Source organism: Pelobates fuscus, chromosome 9 (assembly GCF_036172605.1).
Source record: "Pelobates fuscus isolate aPelFus1 chromosome 9, aPelFus1.pri, whole genome shotgun sequence".
Classification (NCBI taxonomy): Eukaryota; Metazoa; Chordata; class Amphibia; order Anura; family Pelobatidae; genus Pelobates; species Pelobates fuscus.
Window position 1 is genome coordinate 168,681,583 of NC_086325.1, and position 27,613 is coordinate 168,709,195.

At 43.5% G+C, this 27,613-nt stretch overlaps 1 protein-coding gene across 1 annotated transcript; it reads right to left on the minus strand.

Moving 5' to 3' along the window:
- Positions 1–2: 2 nt before the first annotated feature.
- On the minus strand, positions 3–27,281 carry LOC134573736 (extracellular calcium-sensing receptor-like). The gene is made up of 7 exons (XM_063433512.1): positions 27,264–27,281; positions 25,224–25,310; positions 24,610–24,800; positions 21,533–21,824; positions 12,859–13,680; positions 367–576; positions 3–89 (listed from the first exon to the last, which is right to left on the minus strand). Exons 1-7 carry the CDS (start codon positions 27,279–27,281, stop codon positions 3–5), a joined length of 1,707 nt encoding a protein of 568 aa, XP_063289582.1.
- Positions 27,282–27,613: the final 332 nt, after the last annotated feature.

The following is a 27,613-nucleotide window of genomic DNA, read 5'->3' on the forward strand; positions in this document are numbered from 1 at the left end:
GATTAGGACTTGGATTTCTTAACCATCTTTCCGTAATGATGACTCAGGTCAGCTCTATCTGGGTTTTGGGAATCAACAGCAGAAAGGAGCTAAGAACAGGATGGAAACTTTCATCAACTAATATGGGGACAGAGCAACTTCCTTTTGTGAAGATCAGAAAAAGTGCTATTCTGAAATAATAATAATAATAATAAGTGATCTCAGAGTTCTGTGTCTGAAGGCCTGATACACACATAATAAATTCGAGGAAAAGGAAAATAAAAGATAGAAAACCGACATGCAAACAGAGGACATTAAGGCTATTCTAAGAGAGCATTATAAATTAAAGACTAAATTCTATCTGTGAAATGAGGACAAGGTTCTCACAGTAACGTGTCCACCTGCCCACCGGATAAGTGACTCATTGAGGGCCAGATATTTATCGAAGGTTCCCACTTTCACATAACGGCCAATATTATTTCCGTCCAACTGCCAGTTCATGATTTCGAGGTATCCGTAAATATTCCCATTGGCGTCAAACGCGATCAATTCACCGGCCGTATTAACAAACTGCACTCTCTTCAAATAGTGCAGAAGCTGTCAGCCAAACAAAGACACATCCAATATTTCAGCTGGTTTTATTTAAATGCAATTTATCAGGCTATAATGTTTCCACAGAGAATACAAACTGAATTTCAAATTTAAAGCCAAAATAACTGAACTGAAAAGATTCTCCTAGTCCGTTTAACTTCTAGTCCAGATACTTTGGACTTACATTTGCAATTCACTTTGGTTTTACTTTGAATTCCTCACAATTCTCACAATATTAAATAACCCTGTGTGTGTTTTATAGACTGAGCTTATAATAAAATATATCAAACCTGCAAATATCTCTTAGCCACACTTATACAATGACATACCTTTATTGATATCATTGTACATTGATAAGTCACAACAATAAAACCATCTGCCTAATATCGTGTAAGTCCCCTGTCGGGCTGCCAAAACAGCTCTGTTTTTTCAAGCCATGGACTCTACAAGACCTCTGAACTTGTCCTGTGGTATCTGGCACCAAGACATTAGCAGCATGTTCTTTAAGTCCTGCAAGGTGAGAGATGGGGCCTCCATGAATTGGATTTGTTGTTCCTGCACATCCCATAGATGCTCAATCTAATTGTGATCTGGGCAGTTTGGAGACCAAGGCAAGGGGTTAAACTCTTTGTTATGTTCCTCAAACCATTCCTAAACAATGTTTGCAGTGTGGCAGGGTGTGTTATCCTGCTGAAAGAGGCCACTGCCATTAGGCAACACCATTGCCATGAAGGGGTGTACGTGATCTGCAACAATATCTAGGTAGGTAGTACATGTCAAAGTAATATCCACATGAATACCAGAACCCAAGGTTTCCCAGCAGAACAATGCCCAGAGCCTATCACTGCCTTTGCCAGCCCTCCTCCTTCTCATGCACTCAGTCATCCACCTGATTTAATAATTCATTAGATCAGGGACCTTCTACCATTGCTCCATGGTCCAGTCCTGAGGCTCATATCCCCACTAAAGGAGGTTTTGGTGGTGGTGGTGCTATGCGCATCAAACTACGATGCACTGTGGGTTCTGACAACTCTTTATCATGGCCAGTATTGCGTTTTTTTTAGAAAATTGAGTAACAGATGTTCTTTTGTGTGACTCTGATGCTGGTTCACTGGTTGTCATTCCATGCACCACTTTTGGTAGGTGCTAACCATTGCATACCGGGGACACCCAGCAAGACTTGCTCTAAACCAGGCCATCTAGCAATCACTATTTGGTCCCGCTTCCAACGCGTGAAATTCAAAAACTGACTGATCACTTGCTGACTATTATATACCATACCTTGACAGGTGCCATTGTAACAATATAATCAATGTTATTCACTTCACCTGTCAGTGGTTTTAATGTTGTGGCAGATCAGTGTCTGTGCAGCTTTCCAAATTGCCAAAAACATCATGAGTTAAACAATGCAGTGGTGTTCACATAACTCCATTATTTTACATATAAAGATTCAAGACATTTTGTGCTATGATAGAAATTAAAATGTATATTGTCAGAGTCACTCTGAACAGAGCAGACTCCATTTTGGTATTTTCAAGCTAACAAAAGACACAAGATTTCTATCTCTTCTGTAAAACTAACCACTTTGCCTCAAGTGATAAGAAATGAGAACGGGGGATGGACAGACTGTCTAAATGCTAATGGAATAGAATAAATTCTAAACCCAGACATTTGTGACAGAGAAGATTAAATAATTTAATTTTACTTTCGATATTGTATAAGATCCCATTGTAATTTAGAGGTCATATTTAGTTTATAACTGTCATATTAGAAATTACAGCAGGAATTGGAGACACACTGTCTGAAGAAAATTCAAAGAAACTCTTTGAACTGACAGAAAACTTAAGTTACAGATAACCATAAAGTTAAGCTAAATGACATTGACCTATTGAAAAAGTGGGCAATTCTCAACTATTTACTATTATTATCCCATAAATATCCCCACAATAGTGTGTAGCAGGGCCGCCATCAGGGGGTGACAACCATGATGGTTGTCATGGGACCGGCGGCCCTGGGGGGCCTGGACTGCTCTGGCAGTCCCGGGCCCCACTTTCTTTCTCTGCACACATAGATAGCGAATATCGCGATCTATGTGTGCAGCCGCGGGCCCCCGGCTCCCTGTTACCGCAGAGGGGGCCCAGCACACTGCTTCTGCTCTTCTCTTCTAATAACTCTCGCGAGACCCGGTTACCGTGGCAACGCTCTGCGGGTCTCGCAAGAGTTATTCGAAGAGAGAAGAGAAGAGTAGAGGCAGTGTGCTGCCTGGGCCCCCTCTGCGGTATCAGGGAGCTGGGGGGCCCCCCCACCGGACCACCAGGGATGGAATCTCCCCACTCCCTGAACACAGGTAAGCAGGGAGGGGGGAGAAACATTTAATTTAATAAAAAATTAATGGTAAAATGCCCCTTCCTCCCCCTCCCCCAGATTGCACATTAACACACACACTGCATACACTAACACAACACACACGCTGCATGTAGCGGAACGCTGGTCTCTCACAGACTATTTCCGCTGGTAGTCCAGGTGTGGCTCAGCAACCAGCAATCACCCCAGGCACAATAGCCACACTGAGAGAATAATCCAGCAGCATAGTAATCACCATCAGCAATAACATCCAATAATATCCCATCACATTTCCCAATCACTGGACGACACACAGTATCAGGAGTAGAACTGAAATTTAATGGCAACATTCCTGCTTTTATGAGATTCTCCCATGCAAGGGAGGGACTCACTGTTACGGTTACCCCCAGGCTAGCTGGAAGCTGGACCGCTTGGATAGTCTGGATCCCGCTTCAGCTAGTCGACCAGAAGAATCCTGTAAATGTAGAGCAATTCCACTAGCTATGGTACAGCTAGGATACCCTTTTCCCCACAAAACGAGTCGAGGCTGCGATTTGATGGTCAAGCAAGAACTGGTTTTAATGGCACACAGGTATCGGTATTTATGCAAAATCTCAGGTCCAGGGACAGCCCCCTCTGGACCTGATGGGATACATGGATAATAAAAGTGGTCAACCAATAGGAATTCATTGTATCTTTTGAATTTGTCACCGCCCAGCTTGGAGATAATGAATACAATGGTTGTGACAATGCAATTATCTCCAAGCACCCAAAATACCACGTTTCATAACTTCAACAGTTTTATACATAATTCGTGCATTCCACCATTCATTATATGGCCCTGGTCTGGGCGAAAAAGCTCACCGAAGAGCGCCCAGAACCACGAATTGTACGCTCAGTTTCATTGTTATAAAGTCCGTTCGTGTCTTTGGTTCCGAGCTTGAGATGGCGGCCATGTTTTTAAGTGAGTCAATAGGCAGCGGGACCTCGACCGCAAACTCGTGGAACGAGTAACGGCTAGAGGGTTGCACGAATCCCCGCTCTGTTACTGGATGTCTCAGTTGTTCGGGAGACAAACGTAGACCGCCGGGAAGGGGTACTTAACCTGCGGTTAACCGCAAAACTCAACGTTCTAATTGAGGCCACACGCCAGGCTGTAGGTGGTCCCTGTTCGTGAACCTTTCGGTAGTTCCCGTATCGGGAGATGGGGCACGAACGTAAATGCCCTGGGGCCGTCAATTAGGTTGCAGTTAACCGCAGACCGCAACTCTCTGGGTGATCAATTGGAGACACGCTCCACTCGTAGGGTGGTCGGCCGTTCGGTTGTTAGAAAGGTGACCTGGGTTAAGTGGCGGCACACGCCAGGGACCGGGTGCTCCGTTGTTCGTTTAACGAATGGGTTCAGGTAATCAGTTTGTGAGTTGGGTACAAAATTATAGTACCGAAGCAAAACATAGCAAAGGAACAACATATAACTTGTCTGTAGTGATTTTGTAACACTCACCACAATTAGCACAGTAACCAATCCAATAGACGTTACCTCCCACACATCTCCTCCCCTTAGATTAACAGTTAACATAATTATACAGTGGATACTTTTCCCCAATTCTTGGATGTACTCCAAATATGGGGGATACACCTTTAAATATATATATATATAGTACCCCTTGGTAGTCGTGATCTGGGTGAGGAACATATCCAAAAATCACCCAGATTGAACAGGGGTTCGGGAGTTATGAGAAGGTAAAGATTTGACCGACCGCATGGGTAAAGTAGCCGAAAATAGTTCCATGAGATCTGGCCCTGCAGTTGGTCTCTGTTTGTGCCTCAAAAGTCCCGAAAGGCTATGCCATCCATAGTTAGGTTTGTAACTGGATGAATCCCCTAGTTCGTGGGCCGTTCAACAGCACTTTCTGAACATGCGTTTCAACAGCACTTTCTGAAGCCCTGGAGGTCTTAGCGGTGTTCGGTTAGTCGAGTGTCCGTTTTTAGTTCCAGACACTCGACAACCAAACACCGCTGTTCGCGGGTTTAAGATGGCCGCCGCAACGTGTTCGGCTGCCGAAATGGCAGCCACCCAGGGAATACAGCAGAGGGTTTGTACGTTCAAGGGAATGTAGCAAGCAATCAGGGAGGTAAATTACAGCCCCACTTCACACCAGGGTGGTCTGGTGTTCGGTAGATTAAGTTTGTATACCGAATGCAGGGAGACAGTACAGTGTTAGGTGAACAATCAAACGAATTCTTCATATATAGGACAATTTTACAACCCACAGTCTTGCAGACAGCTCAATGTTCTTTGCTGCATAACTTATAGAGTCTGAAGTCTTTGCAATGTTATTTTATATGACCCTGGCTGGTTCTTAAAGTGCCCTACCAAAACTCCCATTAAGCCCAGCCATATTGTTTAACCCCTTAAGGACACATGACGTGTGTGACACGTCATGATTCCCTTTTATTCCAGAAGTTTGGTCCTTAAGGGGTTAAAGGGTCCCATCTTCCTGGGACCATAATAACTGGGCAGGCGGCGAGCAAGCAGCCCCCTCCAGGAAACCAGGGCAGAATCTTGTACAGCGCTTAGTCCGCTACACTGCATACACTAACACAACACACACACTGCATACACTAACACAACACACACACTGCATGCACTAACAAAACACACACTCTGCATACACTAACACAACACACACTACATACACTAACACAACACACACTGCATACACTAACACAACACACACACACACACACTGCATACACTAACACAACACACACTGCATACACTAACACAACACACACTCTGCATACACTAATACAACAAGCACTGCATACACTAACACAACACACACACTGCATACACTAACACAACATGCACACACACTGCATACACTAACACAACACACTCTGCATACACTAATACAACAAACACTGCATACACTAACACAACACACACACTGCATACACTAACACAACACACACTCTGCATACACTAACACAACACACACACTTCATACACTAACACAACACACACTCTGCATACACTGACACAACACACACTGCATACACTAACACAACACGCACTCTGCATACAGTAACACAACACACACACACTACATACACTTACACAACACACTGCATACACTAACACACACACACTCTGCATACACTAACACAACACACGCACTGCACACACTAACACAACACACACACTGCACACACTAACACAACACACACACACACTACATACACTAACACAACACACACACACTGCATACACTAACACAATACACACACTGCATACACAAACACAACAAACACTGCATACACTAACACACACCCACACTGCACACACTAACACAGCACACACTCTGCACACACTAACACAACACACTCTGCATACACTAACACAACACTCTGCATACACTAACACAACACACACTCTGCATACACTAACACAACACACACACTACATACACTAACACAACACACACTCTGCATACACTAACACAACACACACTCTGCATACACTAACACAACACACACACTACATACACTAACACAACACACACACTGCATACACTAACACAACACACACACTACATACACTAACACAACACACACACTGCATATACTAACACAACACACACACTCTGCATGCACTAATGCAACACACACTGCATACACTAACACACCCACTGCATACACTAATACAACACACACACTGCATACACTAATACAATAATACAATACACACACTGCATACACTAAGACAACATACACTCTGCATACACTACACACTAACACACTCACTGCATCCACTACACTGCCACACACTCTGCATTCACTACACTAACACACACTCTGCATTCATTACACACTAACACACACTCTGCATTCACTAAACAATGCACATACTCTGGATTCACTATACTGACACACACTCTACATTCACTACACTAACATACACTCTGCATTAACTGTACACACAGCATCCACTACACAAACATCCTGTATTCACAGTACACACACTACATCCACTACAAATTGAAACACTCTGCATTCACTATACACAGACACTGCGTCTAATACATCCACTACAGACACTGCATCCACTAAACACATTTCATCTAGTACATACTGTAACGGATCGACGGGCACCCCCGACTGGCTACCTCCGTTGAAGGATGCTCCTAGCGCTTCCTGAGGTCTCCAAGCACTGCAGCATACACCACAACCACCGAACCGGAGAAGCATACGAATGCTCTCAAGCATATGAATGCTGTAAACAGCTGAACAGGAAAAGCATACAACCAGCTTACACTCCTGGCAATCAGCATACAATCCAATTCCCCCAATAACGAGACGACACTTCGTTTTGAGGTCAAGCAGAACTGACTGTACTGGCACATACAGCCTCTTTTATTCACAATCCACAAACATAGTACTGCCCACAGGGTTTTGAAATACAACCAATCAATCCGTACAATACACACAGACACTCCCACACAAAATCCTCCCCTCTGCCTGTGATATGATTACTGAACACAATGGGTAATATGTAACGGATCGCCTGGCACCCCGACTGGGTACCTCCGTTGAAGGATGCTCCTAGTGTTTCCTGAGGACTCCAAGCACTGCAGCAGACACCATAACCACCGTAGACTCCTTCAGAGAGCTGACCAGGAACAAGCAGAACAAGAGCTTAGCAGTGATTCAGCAAGGGAGTATGACAAGCATAGCAATCCCTTGTAGCAGATTCCCCCAATAAGAGACGGCACTCCAAATTGAGGGTAAAGTAGAACTCAGGTTTAATGACACACACTCTGCTTTTATGCAATTCTCCCATGCAAGGGAGACGCCCACATACAATTATACATTACCCAATCACACAATGGTTACATCCCACAGATTCCCTCCCCTTAGCCTGTAACACAATTATCCGTACAGTTTAAACATACTTTTTACCCAACTTTCATAACTCTAAAACCATACATCCAATATTAATAAAAGTTACATATTATTAATCAGCACTAGTGATGTACCGAACTGTTCGCTGGCGAATAGTTCCTGGCGAACATAGCGTGTTCGCGTTCGCCAACGCGGGCGAACACATGGGCGGTTCGATCCGCCCCCTATTCGTCATCATTGAGCAAACTTTGACCCTGTGCCTCACGGTCAGCAGACACATTCCAGCAAATTAGCAGCAGACCCTCCCTTCCACACCCTCCCACCTCCCTCCCAGCATCCATTTTAGATTCATTCTAAAGCTGCATGCTTAGTGAGAGGAGGGAAAGTGTAGCTGCTGCTGATTAGATAGGGAAATTGATAGCTAGGCTAGGGTATTCAGTGTCCACTACAATCCTGAAGGACTCATCTGATCTCTGCTGTAAGAACAGCACCCTAAAAAGCCCTTTTTAGGGCTAGAACAGTAGAAATGTAATTGCAGTTGCCTGCCTGCCAGCTTCTGTGTCAGGCTCACAGTGCATACTGTGCCCATTTGCCCAGTGCCACCACTCACTCACTGCTGGTGTCACAATAGCTTAAGCTTGCATTTAAAACCAAAAAAAGTTTTTCACTGTAATAGATTGAAGAAGAGCAGTTAGTTGTCTGCCAGCTTCTGTGTCAGGCTCAGTGGATACTGTGCCCATTTGCCCAGTGCCACCACTCATATCTGTTTTCACAATAGCTTATGCTTGACATTTAAAAATATTTTTTTTTCACTGTAATAGATTGAATAGCAGTTAGTTGCCTGCCAGCTTCTGTTTCAGGCTCACAGTGGATACTATGCCCATTTGCCCAGTCAGTGCCACCACTCATATCTGGTGTCTCTATAGCGTGCTTTTACAAAGAAAAAAAGTTTTCCAGTGTAAGCTAATAGCAGTCAGTGTCCTTAAAGCGGGTGTGTCAGGCCTTCCTTCAGTGTGTGCCCTGCAGAACCCTGCCAGTGTACTTTGACAGTTGCCACTCATATCTGGTGTCTCTGTAGCGTGCTTTTACAAAGAAAAACAGTTTTCCAGTGTAAGCTAATAGCAGTCAGTGTCCTTAAAGCGGGTGTGTCAGGCCTTCCTTCAGCGTGTGCCCTGCAGAACCCTCCCAGTGTACTTTGACAGTTGCCACTCATATCTGGTGTCTCTATAGCGTGCTTTTACAAAGAAAAAAGTTTTCCAGTGTAAGCTAATAGCAGTCAGTGTCCTTAAAGCGGGTGTGTCAGGCCTTCCTTCAGCGTGTGCCCTGCAGAACCCTGCCAGTGTACTTTGACAGTTGCCACTCATATCTGGTGTCTCTGTAGCGTGCTTTTACAAAGAAAAAAAGTTTTCCAGTGTAAGCTAATAGCAGTCAGTGTCCTTAAAGTGGGTGTGTCAGGCCTTCCTTCAGCGTGTGCCCTGCAGAACCCTGCCAGTGTACTTTGACAGTTGCCACTCATATCTGGTGTCTCTATAGCGTGCTTTTACAAAGAAAAACAGAAAAAGCAGTTAGTTGTCTTCAAGCGGGTGTGTCAGGCCTACAGCCTATGCTCTGCAGACCTGTGCCAGTGCACATTGCCACTCATATCTGGTCTCACAGTAGCTTGCACGCATAGTACCACTAATTAAAAAAAAAATGACAGGCAGAGGTAGGCCACCCCGCAGGGGCCATCATGGTCGTGGTGCTGTGATTCCCTTTGCCCCTAGAATAATGGCCAGTTTTCAGAGGCCACGTACCCTGAACTTGAAAAGTTCTGACGACATAGTTGACTGGCTAACACAGGACACCCAATCTTCTACAGCTTCCGCTCGGAATCTTGACGCACCATCCTCCTCCAGCTTAGCTTCAGGCACCTCTCAAGATACCACTCACCCGCCTGCCGCCACCACCAAAACTAGCACCACAGCCGCTTCACTTGGTATGTCAGAGGAGTTATTCACACATCCGTTTGAAGAAATTAGTGATGCGCAACCATTATTGCCAGAGGATGTAGATAACAGGGATATGTCTCAGGCAGGCAGCATTACATACATGGATGTACGGTGTGATGATGATGATGTTGTACCCACTGCTGCTTCCTTTGCTGAGTTGTCAGATACAAGTGAAGCGGTTGATGATGACGATGCGTCCATGGATGTCACGTGGGTGCCCGCTCGGCAAGAAGAAGAACAGGACGAAAGTTCAGATGGGGAGACAGAGAGGATTAGACGAGTTGGAAGCAGGGGGAGGTCGTCGCAAGGAGCTAGTGGCACAGTCAGACAGCATGCATCGGCACCCGGGGTCAGCCCGACAGCACGCCAATCAACGCATGCTGTGTCCACCACCAGAATGCCGTCATTGCAGAGCTCAGCAGTGTGGCATTTTTTTTGTGTGTCTGCCTCTGACAACAGCGATGCCATTTGCAACCTGTGCCAAAAGAAACTGAGTCGTGGGAAGTCCAACACCCACCTAGGTACAACTGCTTTGCGTAGGCACATGATCTCACATCACAAACGCCTATGGGATCAACACATGAGTACAAGCAGCACGCAAACTCTAAGCCAGTCTCTATTCTGCTCTGTGTCAGTGTGTATCATGGTCTCTGAGGACGGGGAACAGTCTCTATTCTGCTCTTTGTCAGTGTATATCAGGGGCTTTGAGGACAGGTGTCAATCCATATCTGCCAAGTGACCCTATGTAGGGGGAACAGTCCCTATTCTGCTCTGTGTCAGTGTGTATCATGGTCTCTGAGGACGGGGAACAGTCTCTATTCTACTCTGTGTGAGGAGGAGGAACAGGAAATGAGTAGCTCGGCATCCAACCTTGTGCAAATGGGGTCTTTCATGCTGTCGTGCCTGTTGAGGGACCCTCGTATAAAAAGGCTGAAGGAGAACGACCTGTGCTGGGTGTCCACGCTACTACTATTCTGCTCTGTGTCAGTGTGTATCATGGTCTCTGAGGACGGGGAACAGTCTCTATTCTGCTCTGTGTCAGTGTGTATCAGGGGCTTTGAGGACAGGTGTCAATCCATATCTGCCAAGTGACCCTATGTAGGGGGAACAGTCCCTATTCTGCTCTGTGTCAGTGTGTATCATGGGCTTTGAGGACAGGTGTCAATCCATATCTGCCAAGTGACCCTATGTAGGGGTAACAGTCTCTATTCTGCTCTGTGTCAGTGTGTATCATGGTCTCTGAGGACAGGTGTCAATCCATACCTGCCAAGTGACCCTATGTAGGGGGAACAGTCCTTATTCTGCTCTGTGTCAGTGTGCATCAGGGTCTCTGAGGACAGGTGTCAATCCATATGTCAAGGTGTCAATATGTCATATGTCAGGTGTCAATCCATATCCATTGCGATTTAGGAATGTTAGGTGATTTCTGCCCTTTATGGATTAAAACCAGACTCTGCATCAACTGTGTAATTTTCCATGGGAGTTTTGCCATGGATCCCCCTCCGGCATGCCACAGTCAAGGTGTTAGTGCCCTTCAAACAACTTTTCCATCACTTTTGTGATGGAAAACTTTTCCATCACTTTTGTGGCCAGAAACAGTCCCTGTGGGTTTTAAAATTCGCCTGCCCATTGAAGTCAATGGCGGTTCGCCCGGTTCACCGGTTCGCGAACGTTTGCGGAAGTTCCCGTTCGCCGTTCGCGAACCGAAAATTTTGTGTTCGCGACATCACTAATCAGCACATTCCAAACACAAACATACCCAAAAATCATACGAATACGTCCAGCCGTTCGGGAGATAGTTATAAGTCACTTTTGACCGACCGCAGGCACCTTTTCATGCCCAAAACAGTTCCATGGATTTGGGCTGTGCGGTCGGTCTATTTTACACCGTGAAAACGACTAAGTCCCATTCGAACGAGCGTTCAAATCTTCGAACGGGACTTAGTCTCCAGCCGCGGTGTCAAAGAGGTACGGGTCAGCGGTGTTCGTGCATTTGGGTAGCCGCAAACAGTTCCATAGATTTGGCTGCACACACCGCTGACCGCGTTCGAATAAGTTAAAATGGCCGCCACCACGTGTTCGTTTGTCGAATGGCGGCCACTTCGACGACTTCGACACTTCGGCACTTCAACTGCATTCGAAGTGCCAGTTTAAAAGTTGTAACACTGCTCCCAAGTATTTAAAGGGCCAGGAACAGCATACAAAAATCCATTGTGCCCAAATACACTTCTTAAAGGGTTAATACACCCCAGGGCCATAGTCGCAGGGCAGGAGGCTAGCAACCAGGCTTCTCCAGTTCACAGTGGTGAGGTTGGTTCCGCCACATAATATAATTATCACAGGCAGAGAAATACAGTTTTTACAAAATATTAATAACTTCCAAAATATACATGTCATTCACATGAAACATACATTTTCAGAATCAGCATGCTTGAAATATACACATACTCAAAAATCAGGGCAATCGGTTCAGGGGTTAAAAAGTTAAGGGAAAGTCCTATTTGACCAAATGAAGCATGGCTTTTCTGCCCAAAACCAGTTCCACAGAGTCTTCTATCCTGGAGACAATTGGGAATTGGGAGGGGGGGGGGGAGATGGGGGCAACATTTCTGATGGCGGCCCTGGTGTGTAGTAATGTGCAATCATAGTGTGTAGTAATGTGCGATCATTGTTCGTATTAAGTACAATGATTTCAGTGCGTTACAATGCTTGTTATAGAATATCACTGAATCACTTCATACTATTGCCAATATATATTCCATGAAGTCTCTGAACCCTACGGACATGAGTCCAAATGGAAACAATAAGGGAGTTCGTACCAAGGAAGGATGAGACCATGAATAGACCTCAGGATCCTGGAATAATCGGGTTATTGGGTGATGATATATTTATATCGTAAGTGTGTAAAGCACTGTGTGCACAGCCTGCTATCTACTACCACATAGACCTATTACTTGACCTTTACATTTCCTACCAATTTGTCTGACACCTTCTAAAGATCAATGGTTTTCCTCTACAGAAAGCAAGTCCTATATTTGGATTATCTTACCTGCCAAGGTTGGAAGTTATTCTTATCAGCACATGACTTGCCACTGAATGGACCTTGGTTGGGTTTGCAGGACAATAAATTGTTTAAAGCGTGGGTTATCGCATAGAGAGCGTTGTACGCCATGTACACAGATTGGGATGTTGGATCGTTGTATTCTGTGATATCATTTGTAACGATCTTCTCTGATCCCTTACAAACTGGAACCTGGGCAATAACGCTAATATTGGCTGCACTCCACTTACAGTTAAATAATATCTCCCAGAACTGCCTTATAGAGAGCATCCTGGGGTATTTGAAAGGATTTAAGGATTGAAGGAACCTGGTGAAACTTGGTAATATTTTACGGCTCTTAGCAATTCCAATGGTATTATTGAGAAGGTGCCGAAATTCTGGTTGGAGAAGCACTGGAGAGGTGAACCAAGATTCTGTTCCTAGCCAAACCTTTCCAGTGAGGTTTTTCCGAAGAACTTCGACTAATACTACATATACCTCGGGAGCAGAGCAATAGAGGATGATCACTCTGGCTGTCGACCTTCGTACCATTTCTATAATCTTTTGCATCTGGTTGCCGGCTTGTTGGTAGCTGACTGGTTCGAAGAAGGCAATACAAATACTGTTCCTGATAGCTTCTGTCTTAAGTATTGATCCCCCTACCGTGCCATAGTCTGATGAGGATATCAGAATCCCGATCCAGTTCCACCCAAACTTTTTACATATCTCAATCAGGGCAGCTGCCTGGCCATCAACACTCACAATGGTCCGTAGAAAAGACGGGAATTCCAGCTTATTGCTCAGAGATGACGATGTTGCAGAATAACTGACCTGAGAACATAACAAAACAGTAATAGTTATTGTAAGCTGTCTTATTGTAAGTTGGGCCTCAATTTAATATTCTTGGATAAAGCTTTTCAAATAATCTCAATCTTTTACAAAACTCCCCATAGACTTTAAAGGTGACTTCTGTAGATGAAGAGTGCGTGTATGTGTCAGAGTGTGTGTGTGTCAGTCTCTGAATCTATGTGTGTTTATTTGTCAGTGTGTATCTGTGTGTCAGTGTGTGTATCTAAATATCAGTGTGTATCTGTGTGTCAGTGTGTTTCTGTGTGTCAGTGTGTGTATGTGTCAGTCTCTGAATCTGTGTGTTTATTTGCCAGTGTGTATCTGTGTGTCAGTGTTTGTATGTGTCAGTGTGTGTATTTAAATATCAGTGTGTGTGTGTATCACTGTGTATCTGAATGCGTCAGTGTGTTTATATGTGTGCATCACCAACACTACACACAAAAGCGCCCCTGCATAAACATTGCTCAGTGCTAAATACAACCCGACAAGCATGGGCAAAGGGTGGATCCCGAGCTGGCAAAGCATCATGGGAGTTTACAACAGATGGGTATCTTCCTGGCCACTCTTGCGATAGAGGGGGCTCAGTCTATATTAGTTCCGCTACTGCCTATATGTGACTGGACAGATACTGCCTATATGTGACTGGACAGATACTGCCTATATGCGGCTGGACAGATACTGCCTATATGTGACTGGACAGATACTGCCTATATGCGACTGGACAGATACTGCCTATACGTGGCTGGACAGATGCTGCCTATACGTGGCTGGTCAGATACTGCCTATATGTGGCTGGACACATACTGCCTATATGTGGCTGGTCAGATACTGCCTATATGTGGCTGGTCAGATACTGCCTATATGTGGCTGGTCAGATACTGCCTATATGTGGCTGGACAGATACTGCCTATATGTGGCTGGACAGATACTGCCTATATGTGGCTGGTCAGATACTGCCTATATGTGGCTGGACAGATACTGCCTATATGTGGCTGGTCAGATACTGCCTATATGTGGCTGGACAGATACTGCCTATATGTGGCTGGTCAGATACTGCCTATATGTGGCTGGTCAGATACTGCCTATATGTGGCTGGACAGATGCTGCCTATATGTGGCTGGACAGATACTGCCTATATGTGGCTGGACAGATACTGCCTATATGTGGCTGGACAGATACTGCCTATATGTGGCTGGACAGATACTGCCTATATGTGGCTGGACAGATACTGCCTATATGTGGGACAGATACTGCCTATATGTGGCTGGACAGTTACTGCCTATATGTAGCTGGACAGATGCTGCCTATATGTGGGACAGATACTGCCTATATGTGCCTGGACAGATACTGCCTATATGTGGGACAGATATTGCCTATATGTGCCTGGACAGATACTGCCTATATGTGGGACAGATGCTGCCTATATGTGGGACAGATACTGCCTATATGTGCCTGGACAGATGCTGCCTATACGTGGCTGGTCAGATACTGCCTATATGTGGCTGGACAGATACTGCCTATATGTAGCTGGACAGATACTGCCTATATGTGGGACAGATGCTGCCTATATGTGGGACAGATACTGCCTATATGTGCCTGGACAGATGCTGCCTATACGTGGCTGGTCAGATACTGCCTATATGTGGCTGGACAGATACTGCCTATACGTGGCTGGTCAGATACTGCCTATATGTGGCTGGACAGATACTGCCTATATGTGGCTGGACAGATACTGCCTATATGTGGCTGGACAGATACTGCCTATATGTGGCTGGACAGTTACTGCCTATATGTAGCTGGACAGATGCTGCCTATATGTGGGACAGATACTGCCTATATGTGCCTGGACAGATACTGCCTATATGTGGGACAGATATTGCCTATATGTGCCTGGACAGATACTGCCTATATGTGGGACAGATGCTGCCTATATGTGGGACAGATACTGCCTATATGTGCCTGGACAGATGCTGCCTATACGTGGGACAGATATTGCCTATATGTGCCTGGACAGATACTGCCTATATGTGGGACAGATGCTGCCTATATGTGGGACAGATACTGCCTATATGTGCCTGGACAGATGCTGCCTATACGTGGCTGGTCAGATACTGCCTATATGTGGCTGGACAGATACTGCCTATATGTAGCTGGACAGATACTGCCTATATGTGGGACAGATGCTGCCTATATGTGGGACAGATACTGCCTATATGTGCCTGGACAGATGCTGCCTATACGTGGCTGGTCAGATACTGCCTATATGTGGCTGGACAGATACTGCCTATACGTGGCTGGTCAGATACTGCCTATATGTGGCTGGACAGATACTGCCTATATGTGGCTGGACAGATACTGCCTATATGTGGCTGGACAGATACTGCCTATATGTGGCTGGACAGTTACTGCCTATATGTAGCTGGACAGATGCTGCCTGTATGTGGGACAGATACTGCCTATATGTGCCTGGACAGATACTGCCTATATGTGGGACAGATGCTGCCTACATGTGGGACAGATACTGCCTATATGTGCCTGGACAGATGCTGCCTATACGTGGCTGGTCAGATACTGCCTATATGTGGCTGGACAGATACTGCCTATATGTGGCTGGACAGATACTGCCTATATGTGACTGGACAGATACTGCCTATACGTGGCTGGTCAGATACTGCCTATATGTGGCTGGACAGATACTGCCTATATGTGGCTGGACAGATACTGCCTATATGTGGCTGGACAGATACTGCCTATATGTGGCTGGACAGTTACTGCCTATATGTAGCTGGACAGATGCTGCCTATATGTGGGACAGATACTGCCTATATGTGCCTGGACAGATACTGCCTATATGTGGGACAGATATTGCCTATATGTGCCTGGACAGATACTGCCTATATGTGGGACAGATGCTGCCTATATGTGGGACAGATACTGCCTATATGTGCCTGGACAGATGCTGCCTATACGTGGGACAGATATTGCCTATATGTGCCTGGACAGATACTGCCTATATGTGGGACAGATGCTGCCTATATGTGGGACAGATACTGCCTATATGTGCCTGGACAGATGCTGCCTATACGTGGCTGGTCAGATACTGCCTATATGTGGCTGGACAGATACTGCCTATATGTAGCTGGACAGATACTGCCTATATGTGGGACAGATGCTGCCTATATGTGGGACAGATACTGCCTATATGTGCCTGGACAGATGCTGCCTATACGTGGCTGGTCAGATACTGCCTATATGTGGCTGGACAGATACTGCCTATACGTGGCTGGTCAGATACTGCCTATATGTGGCTGGACAGATGCTGCCTATATGTGGCTGGACAGATACTGCCTATATGTGACTGGACAGATACTGCCTATATGTGGCTGGACAGTTACTGCCTATATGTAGCTGGACAGATGCTGCCTATATGTGGGACAGATACTGCCTATATGTGCCTGGACAGATACTGCCTATATGTGGGACAGATACTGCCTATATGTGCCTGGACAGATACTGCCTATATGTGGGACAGATACTGCCTATATGTGCCTGGACAGATACTGCCTATATGTGGGACAGATGCTGCCTATATGTGGGACAGATACTGCCTATATGTAGCTGGACAGATACTGCCTATATGCAGCTGGACAGATACTGCCTATAGAAACATAGAAACATAGAAACATAGAATGTGACGGCAGATAAGAACCATTCGGCCCATCTAGTCTGCCCAGTTTTCTAAATACTTTCATTAGTCCCTGGCCTTATCTTATAGTTAGGATAGCCTTATGCCTATCCCACGCATGCTTAAACTCCTTTACTGTGTTAACCTCTACCACTTCAGCTGGAAGGCTATTCCATGCATCCACTACCCTCTCAGTAAAGTAATACTTCCTGATATTATTTTTAAACCTTTGTCCCTCTAATTTAAGATTATGTCCTCTTGTTGTGGTAGTTTTTCTTCTTGTAAATATAGTCTCCTCCTTTACTGTGTTGATTCCCTTTATGTATTTAAATGTTTCTATCATATCCCCCCTGTCTCGTCTTTCCTCCATGCTATACATGTTAAGATCCTTTAACCTTTCCTGGTAAGTTTTATCCTGCAATCCATGAACCAGTTTAGTAGCCCTTCTTTGAACTCTCTCTAAGGTATCAATATCCTTCTGAAGATAGGGTCTCCAGTACTGTGTACAGTACTCCAAGTGAGGTCTCACCAGTGTTCTGTACAATGGCATGAGCACTTCCCTCTTTCTACTGCTAATACCTCTCCCTATACAACCAAGCATTCTGCTAGCATTTCCTGCTGCTCTATTACATTGTCTGCCTACCTTTAAGTCATCAGAAATAATCACCCCTAAATCCCTTTCCTCAGATGTTGAGGTTAGGACTCTATCAAATATTCTGTACTCTTCCCTTGGGTTTTTACGTCCAAGATGCATTATCTTGCACTTATCCACATTAAATGTCAGTTGCCACAACTCTGACCATTTTTCTAGTTTACCTAAATCATTTTCCATTTGGCTTATCCCTCCTGGAACATCAACCCTGTTACATATCTTAGTATCATCCGCAAAAAGACACACCTTACCATCAAGACCTTCTGCAATATCACTAATAAAAATATTAAAGAGAATGGGTCCAAGTACAGATCCCTGAGGTACCCCACTGGTGACAAGCCCAAGCTTCGAATATACTCCATTGACTACAACCCTCTGTTGCCTGTCACTCAGCCACTGCCTTACCCATTCAACAATATTGGAATCCAAACTCAAATATTGTAGTTTGTTGATAAGCCTTCTATGTGCAACAGTGTCAAAAGCCTTACTGAAATCGAGGTAAGCAATGTCTACTGCACCACCCTGATCTATAATTTTAGTTACCCAATCAAAAAAATCAATAAGATTAGTTTGGCATGATCTCCCTGAAGTAAACCCATGTTGTCTCTGATCTTGAAATCCATGTGTTTTTAGATGTTCAACAATCCTATCCTTTAACATGGTTTCCATCACTTTCCCCACTACTGAAGTTAGGCTTACTGGCCTATAGTTGCCCGACTCCTCCCTATTACCTTTCTTGTGAATGGGCACAACATTCGCTAACTTCCAATCTTCTGGGACTACTCCTGTTATCAATGATTGGTTAAATAAATCTGTTAATGGTTTTGCTAGTACACCACTAAGCTCTTTTAATAGCTTTGGGTGTATTCCATCAGGTCCCATTGACTTATTTGTCTTTACTTTTGACAGTTGAAATAGAACCTCTTCCTCTGTAAACTCACGTGTCATAAATGACTCATTTATCATTTTTCTTAACTGAGGTCCCTTTCCTTCATTTTCATCTGTAAATACCGAACAAAAATATTCATTGAGGCAGTCAACTAGACCTTTATCCTCATCTACATACCTTCCTTCTTTTGTTTTTAATCTAACTAATCCTTGTTTTACTTTTCTTTTCTCATTTATGTATCTAAAAAAGGTTTTGTCCCCCTTTTTTACTGACTGTGCTATTTTCTCTTCTGTGTGTGATTTGGAAGCTCTTATAACTTGCTTAGCCTCTTTCTGCCTAATCTTATAGGTCATTCTGTCTTCCTCACTCTGGGTTTTTTTATAATTACTAAATGCTAACTTTTTGTTTTTTTACTATTTTGGCTACATCTGTGGAGTACCATAGTGGTTTCTTGAATTTTTTGCTTTTACTGACAAGCCTAATGCAATTTTCTGTTGCCTTCAGTAGTGCAACTTTTAAATAATCCCATTTCTTTTGGACTCCATTTAAATTGCTCCAGTTTGATAATGACTCCTTTACACATATTCTAATTTTGGAAAAGTCTGTTTTTCTAAAGTCTAAAACTTTTGTTTTTGTGTGGTGTGACTCAGTCACTGTTCTTATATTAAACCACACTGACTGATGATCACTGGATCCTAAACTTTCACCTACAGTAATATCTGATACCAAATCTCCATTTGTTAACACTAAATCTAGTATGGCCTCTTTACGAGTTGGCTCTTCAACGACTTGTTTTAGAGACAATCCCAGTAGGGAGTTTAGAATATGTGTGCTCCTGGCACAAGTAGCTATTTTTGTTTTCCAATTTATATCAGGAAGATTAAAGTCACCCATGATGATAACTTCCCCCTTCATTGTCATTTTAGCTATTTCTTCAACTAGTAGATTATCTACCTCTTCTATTTGTCCTGGGGGCCTATAAATCACACCTACACGAGTTACTGTGTGATTACCAAATTCTAACGTAACCCAAACTGACTCTATGTTCGCCTCACTAACCTTTATTAGGCTAGATTTTATGCTATTCTTTACATACAGGGCCACCCCTCCCCCTTTCTTGCCTTCCCTGTCTTTTCTATATAAAGAGTACCCTGGTATTGCTATGTCCCAGTCATTTTTCTCATTATACCATGTCTCAGTAACAGCGACTAAATCTACACTATCAGTTGCCATTATTGGGACAGATACTGCCTATATGTGGGACAGATACTGCCTATATGTGGGACAGATACTGCCTATATGTGGGACAGATACTGCCTATATGTAGCTGGACAGATACTGCCTATATGTGGGACAGATACTGCCTATATGTGGCTGGACAGATACTGCCTATATGTGGGACAGATACTGCCTATATGTAGCTGGACAGATACTGCCTATATGTAGCTGGACAGATACTGCCTATATGTGGGACAGATACTGCCTATATGTGGGACAGATGCTGCCTATATGTGGGACAGATGCTGCCTATATGTGCCTGGACATATACTGCCTATATGCGGCTGGACAGATACTGCCTATATGTGGGACAGATACTGCCTATATGTGGCTGGACAGATACTGCCTATATGCGGCTGGACAGATACTGCCTATATGTGGGACAGATACTGCCTATATGTGCCTGGACAGATACTGCCTATATGTGGGACAGATACTGCCTATATGTGGGACAGATGCTGCCTATATGTGGGACAGATACTGCCTATATGTGGGACAGATGCTGCCTATATGTGGGACAGATACTGCCTATATGTGGGACAGATGCTGCCTATATGTGGGACAGATACTGCCTATATGTGGGACAGATACTGCCTATATGTGGCTGGACAGATACTGCCTATATGTAGCTGGACAGATACTGCCTATATGTGGCTGGACAGATGCTGCCTATATGTGCCTGGACATATACTGCCTATATGTGGGACAGATACTGCCTATATGTGGGACAGATACTGCCTATATGTGGCTGGACAGATACTGCCTATATGTGGCTGGACAGATGCTGCCTATATGCGGCTGGACAGGTGCTGCCTATATGTAGCTGGACAGATACTGCCTATATGTGGCTGGACAGATGCTGCCTATATGTGCCTGGACATATACTGCCTATATGTGGGACAGATACTGCCTATATGTGGGACAGATACTGCCTATATGTGGCTGGACAGATACTGCCTATATGTGGGACAGATGCTGCCTATATGCGGCTGGACAGGTGCTGCCTAGAATTGCTTGGAGATCAGAGGACTCAATATAGACAAATACTTCAGAATTTCTATATCCTGTCTGTCTATTTACTGTCAGGGTTATTGAATGAAGTGAGAATTGTAAAATATGCAAAGGAAATTGAAATTAAGGCCAAAGTAGCTGAACTGGAAGCATAGTTGAAGGAGAATTTTCCCAGTTTGATTATATTGGCCTTAAATTTGAAACTGACTTTGAATTTCTCACAATTCTGACTTTGTAAATAACCTTATAATTTTATTGCTGTGTGTTTTATATTCCGATACCCCACTCTCCCTGTTTACCTGGTCTTGTTTCCACTTACTTGGGGCACAGCCCACAGACTGAGCAGTCTGCCCATTGCCACGGCTGGTCCTGACACGGGATCCCCAATAACCGCCACAGCTGGTGCCTCGGAGACACACTTGTAATTTGGGATGTAGTTCCCATCGCCAGATATCGCCTGAAATGTCGCTCGAAGGGCTGGAATCTCGGAGAAACAAGAATCCCAAATCCGAAACCCCAGCGTGATGTTTGGCAACAAACTGGCATTTTCACTCACTTCTTCTGTGGCGAATAGCAACGCCAGGCTGGATTTATAGAGATCCAACCGAAATCTACAGAAACACAGAAAACTTATTTTAGACTCCATTGTTTGAGCTGTACGTGTCCCCTTTCTATTATTGTACAGCGCTGCAGAATAAGATGGCGCTATATAAATGTTAATAAAAATAACGAGTAGGACATTGCTCAAAAACCAAAATGATAAAAGTTGCTAGCTAGTTGCCTGTCCCTATGTCCTGGTGGTATGGGATGGCGTGAACCGTGCAGTTACCATAGGAACATATCATAGCTGGAATATCTGGTAACATTGCTATATAATCCAATATAATCTCAGTCAGTAACTCTGTATCAAACAAAAGAACAGAACTGAGAGTTACAGAAATCTCCCCGATGTGGGAAATACAGATTTCTCACTTTGTTTACAAATCTTCCTAAATCCACCAAATTCAACCTGACTTCCAGTCTAGCTACCTGTGCCCCCGGGCTCCCACCTGCCCTGCGCTGGGCCCCTCTGGGCCTCATTCCTACCTCTACATCCTGCCAGGGAGAGCTTATCCTGGCTCTCCACATTCAGTACCTGGACTTACACTCAGTGTCTATACTCACACTCAGTACCTGCACTCACACTCAGTACCTGGACTTACACTGAGTGTCTACACTCACACTCACTGTCTACACTCACACTCACTGTCTATACTCACACTCAGTACCTGCACTCACACTCAGTGTCTATACTCACACTCACTGTCTATACTCACACTCACTGTCTATACTCACACTCAGTACCTGCACTCACACTCACTGTCTATACTCACACTCACTGTCTATACTCACACTCAGTACCTGCATTCACACTCAGTGTCTATACTCACACTCAGTACCTGCACTCACACTCAGTGTCTATACTCACACTCAGTACCTGCACTCACACTCAGTGTCTATACTCACACTCAGTACCTGCACTCACACTCAGTACCTGCACTCACACTCAGTGTCTATACTCACACTCACTGTCTATACTCACACTCACTGTCTATACTCACACTCAGTACCTGCACTCACACTCAGTACCTGCACTCACACTCAGTGTCTATACTCACACTCAGTACCTGCACTCACACTCACTGTCTATACTCACACTCAGTACCTGCACTCAAACTCACTGTCTATACTCACACTCACTGTCTATACTCACACTCAGTACCTGCACTCACACTGAAGGTCAATACTCACACTCAGTACCTGCACTCACACTCACTGTCTATACTCACACTCAGTACCTGCACTCACACTCACTGTCTATACTCACACTCACTGTCTATACTCACACTCAGTACCTGCACTCACACTCAATGCCTGCACACACACTCAGTACCTGCACTCACACTCAAGGTCAATACTCACACTCAGTACCTGCACTCACACTCAATGTCTATACTCACACTCAGTACCTGCACTCACACTCAGTGTCTATACTCACACTCAGTACCTGGACTTACACTCAGTGTCTACACTCACACTCACTGTCTATACTCACACTCACTGTCTATACTCACACTCAGTACCTGCACTCACACTCAATGTCTATACTCACACTCAGTACCTGCACTCACACTCAGTGTCTATACTCACACTCAGTACCTGCACTCACACTCAGTACCTGCACTCACACTCAGTGTCTATACTCACACTCACTGTCTATACTCACACTCAGTACCTGCACTCACACTCAGTACCTGCACTCACACTCAGTGTCTATACTCACACTCAGTACCTGCACTCACACTCACTGTCTATACTCACACTCAGTACCTGCACTCACACTCACTGTCTATACTCACACTCACTGTCTATACTCACACTCAGTACCTGCACTCACACTCAATGCCTGCACACACACTCAGTACCTGCACTCACACTCAAGGTCAATACTCACACTCAGTACCTGCACTCGCACTCACTGTCTATACTCACACTCAGTACCTGCACTCGCACTCAGTGTCTATACTCACACTCAGTACCTGCACTCACACTCAGTGTCTATACTCACACTCAGTACCTGCACTCACACTCAAGGTCAATAATCACACTCAGTACCTGCACTCACACTCAATGTCTATACTCACACTCAGTACCTGCACTCACACTCAAGGCCAATACTCACACTCAGTACCTGCACTCACACTCAAGGTCTATACTCGCACTCAGTACCTGCACTCACACTCAAGGTCTATACTCACACTCAGTACCTGCACTCACACTCAGTGTCTATACTCGCACTCAGTACCTGCACTCACACTCACTGTCTATACTCACACTCAGTACCTGCACTAACACTCACTGTCTATACTCACACTCAGTACCTGCACTCACACTCAGTGTCTATACTCACACTCAGTACCTGCACTCACACTCACTGTCTATACTCACACTCAGTACCTGCACTCACACTCAGTGTCTATACTCACACTCAGTACCTGCACTCACACTCAGTACTGTCTATACTCACACTCAGTACCTGCACTCACACTCAGTACCTGCACTCACACTCAGTACTGTCTATACTCACACTCAGTACCTGCACTCACACTCAGTACCTGCACTCACACTCAGTACCTGCACTCACACTCAGTGTCTATACTCACTCTCAGTACCTGCACTCACACTCAGTGTCTATACTCACACTCAGTACCTGCACTCACACTCAGTGTCTATACTCACACTCAGTACCTGCACTCACACTCAGTGTCTATACTCATACTCAGTACCTGCACTCACACTCAGTGTCTATACTCACACTCAGTACCTGCACTCACACTCAGTACTGTCTGTACTCACAGGTCGCAGGGTGGTGGTCCTGGCTGGGCTGTAAATGGAATCGCCGGTTTAGATAACATAGTGTTGACGGGACCAATAAAATCCAAAGTGATATTTCCCTTCTCTCCATAGTCTGTAAGAGAAGAGGAGGACAGGAGACATTGTGGCCCTGAGGAGCCCCTAACAGCCAGGGGCCACATCACAAAAATCAGCTGCAAACACAACGCCATAATTTTATGAATTTTATGTGTAAGGTAAAATCTTTTTTCTGTGTGCGCAAATCACCTTTTTCTTCCTATTTTACGAGTTACGAAAAACCATCATTTAGAATCTGGAGAAGAGATTTCTGTGGAATCTGCATAAATTGTATTCCTGAAAAAAGACACAAATAATGTTATAATTCTATTTATTTATACAATAACAGAGTATTTCAGCTTGCAAACTTTTTATTGGATTAACATAATATTTAAAATATTAGGGAGCACACCCCACACTCAGCATTTAAAATCACTATATAAAAGTGCATATTTTTCTGACAATTTGGCACTTTTATTAATAAATAAAGGAACGCCCCGCCCCTGGCTGTCAATCCCCTGCTTCTCTCCGCTCAGCTAACGGGGCGCATTCTACTTTACCTTGATAAATAGCAGAAGACGTGCCTGAGAGTGATAGGTGCAGATTGGCTGAGAGTAGTCAGGACAAGTAAATAAATAGAGGAGAGTCTATAAAATCAGAGAAAGGAATATAAATATACAGCTACATATATGTGTTTATAGAAATTGCACAAATGGCGAGAGTATTGATAAATAAACAAATAAAAACAACAATGTATGTGAACACAACCCAGTGAAAAAGATTATATATATGTGATTCAAAGCACACCAGGACTTCCCTCAATGTTTTCAGGTGAAGTATCCCGATGAATCCCCGAAGACTTCCTCTTGTCTTCAATAGGTATATACACATAGATTAGGGGAAAGTCTTCTAAATGTAAATACAATAAAGAAACATAGCGTTTAACTGTGTGGGGACTGGCACTGGTTAATAGTTACAATTGGTCACTCACAGATTTGCAGAATTAAAAAAGCCTTGAGTGGTATCTTTCAGTGTCCAATATGTTGTCCCTCCTCACATGTTCCTTCACAGAGCAGAATGTATGTATCTCAAAAGGAAAAGATATATACACGAATGTAGTACACTTCCAGAGTTAGATATAAAAAAGTATTTAATGACTTACATAATAGTAAAAAACAAACGTCTTGTCACCATGCACGTCCTACGCGTTTCGTCCTAGATATGGACTTCCTCAGGGACTTGGTGCAGTAAAGTGCAAAAACGAAATAGCAGCATAAAACATATCCCCCCTCCCAGTCCTTATATACATCCCCATTTAGTCCCAAATGAACGTCAGCTGGTTTTCAGTTTTCGCGGTATGGAACCCGGTGACGTCATCACGTGTATCACGATGTTTCTCCTGATGACGTCATTACGTCCAACGTGTGCGTTCCATCTAGCGTTTCACAGACCGGGAAGTGGGTCGCAGCCATTATGAGTCTCTTATTCAATCGTATTGGCTCAGAACATTTGTATGCAAATAAAGGGAACCGGGGTAGGGGAGAAGAGAAAACAGTTAAGAGAACTCTGGATGGTACTACTCAGAATAAATAAAAAGCAAGATTATGTGTTCCTACTGCAGTTAATATTTATCATACAAACTGTGATTACAGGGTTTGTAAATACATCTCGCTATACAAAATAAAATATAATAAAAAAATATATAAAAAAATATAAACGGATGGAAATTCATGTGCAAACATGAATTAACTATTCTACATATGTATATATACAATTCTTGGATTTCCATGCATGTATCATTCTTACTGTTTGAAGGTTTTATATGGTACAGATATTACTGCTCTTCAGTGTACATTGGTCATACATTACAATACATTGGTCATACAGTGTTAGTTATCTATACACATTATTGTGATTGGTGAAACCCATTTATATCACACTTCTGTCCCTTTCTACTTAAAGGTGAATGGAGTTCATTTTATCCTTGAATTGAATGAAATCCAATATATGAAAAAATGATGAATATAAATAAAGAATAAAAAGCAGAGTAATAAAAAAAAAGGGTAAAAAATAAGTACGTAATCAAACATACTAATAAATATAAAATGAAAATAAAAATAAAAATGAAAATAAAAATAAAATAAAAATAAATATAAATAAAAATAAAAATAATAATACAAATAATAAAAAAAAAAAAAAAAAAAAAAATTAAAATATGTATCATTTAAGTCTTCAATTTTTTTTCGAATGGGAGAGAAATGTGATGATGTCCATGCACTACACAAGAAATGGAAAGAAGATAATTTATTTAGTCTTCAAAAAAGCTCCACAGGTCAATGTCTAAGTTTAGACCAAGAGGTTGGAGAGTTTTTAATTTGCTGATCCAAAAAGTCTCTCTTTGAGAGAGTTTTTTGGTCAAATTTCCTCCTCTCCAATATGGATCCACCTGCTCAATACCCAGGAACATAAAACTCCGCCAGTCAAATTTATTACAAGTGTTGCAATGTAGTGGTACTATATGTTTAATTGATTTCTTTCTAATATTGTTTTGGTGTTCCAATATTCTCTCTTTTAATTTTCTGCATGTTCTCCCCACATACTGTTTCCCGCAGGGGCATTGTAACATATAGACCACATTCCTCGTATTGCAATTAATATTAGATTTTATTTTGAATTTTTCTTTTGTGGTGAAGCTTATAAAGTCCCTTTTTTGTATAAATTTTTTTGTAACACATTTTTTAGGTTTTTTGTTCGCCTGAAAATCACTGGTGTTTTTTTTGGTAAAACTTTACCTAGAATAGGGTCTTGACGCAAAATGTCCCAATGTTTATTGAGGATCTTTTTTATTTTCCAGTGTTGTGTGTTGTATTGGGTGGTTGTGTTCACATACATTGTTGTTTTTATTTGCATATTTTTCCTCACTATTGTGACACAATCATTATGGCAAATC

Excerpts from the sequence above, each read along its gene's own strand:
- LOC134573736 (XM_063433512.1), bottom strand. Across the intron at positions 24,801-25,223 it reads GTCTTCTGCTATTTATCAAG|CTGATTTTTGTGATGTGGCC; the intron begins GTAAAGTAGAAT and ends TTGTGTTTGCAG. Across the intron at positions 13,681-21,532 it reads GTCTGTGGGCTGTGCCCCAA|GTCAGTTATTCTGCAACATC; the intron begins GTAAGTGGAAAC and ends TTATGTTCTCAG.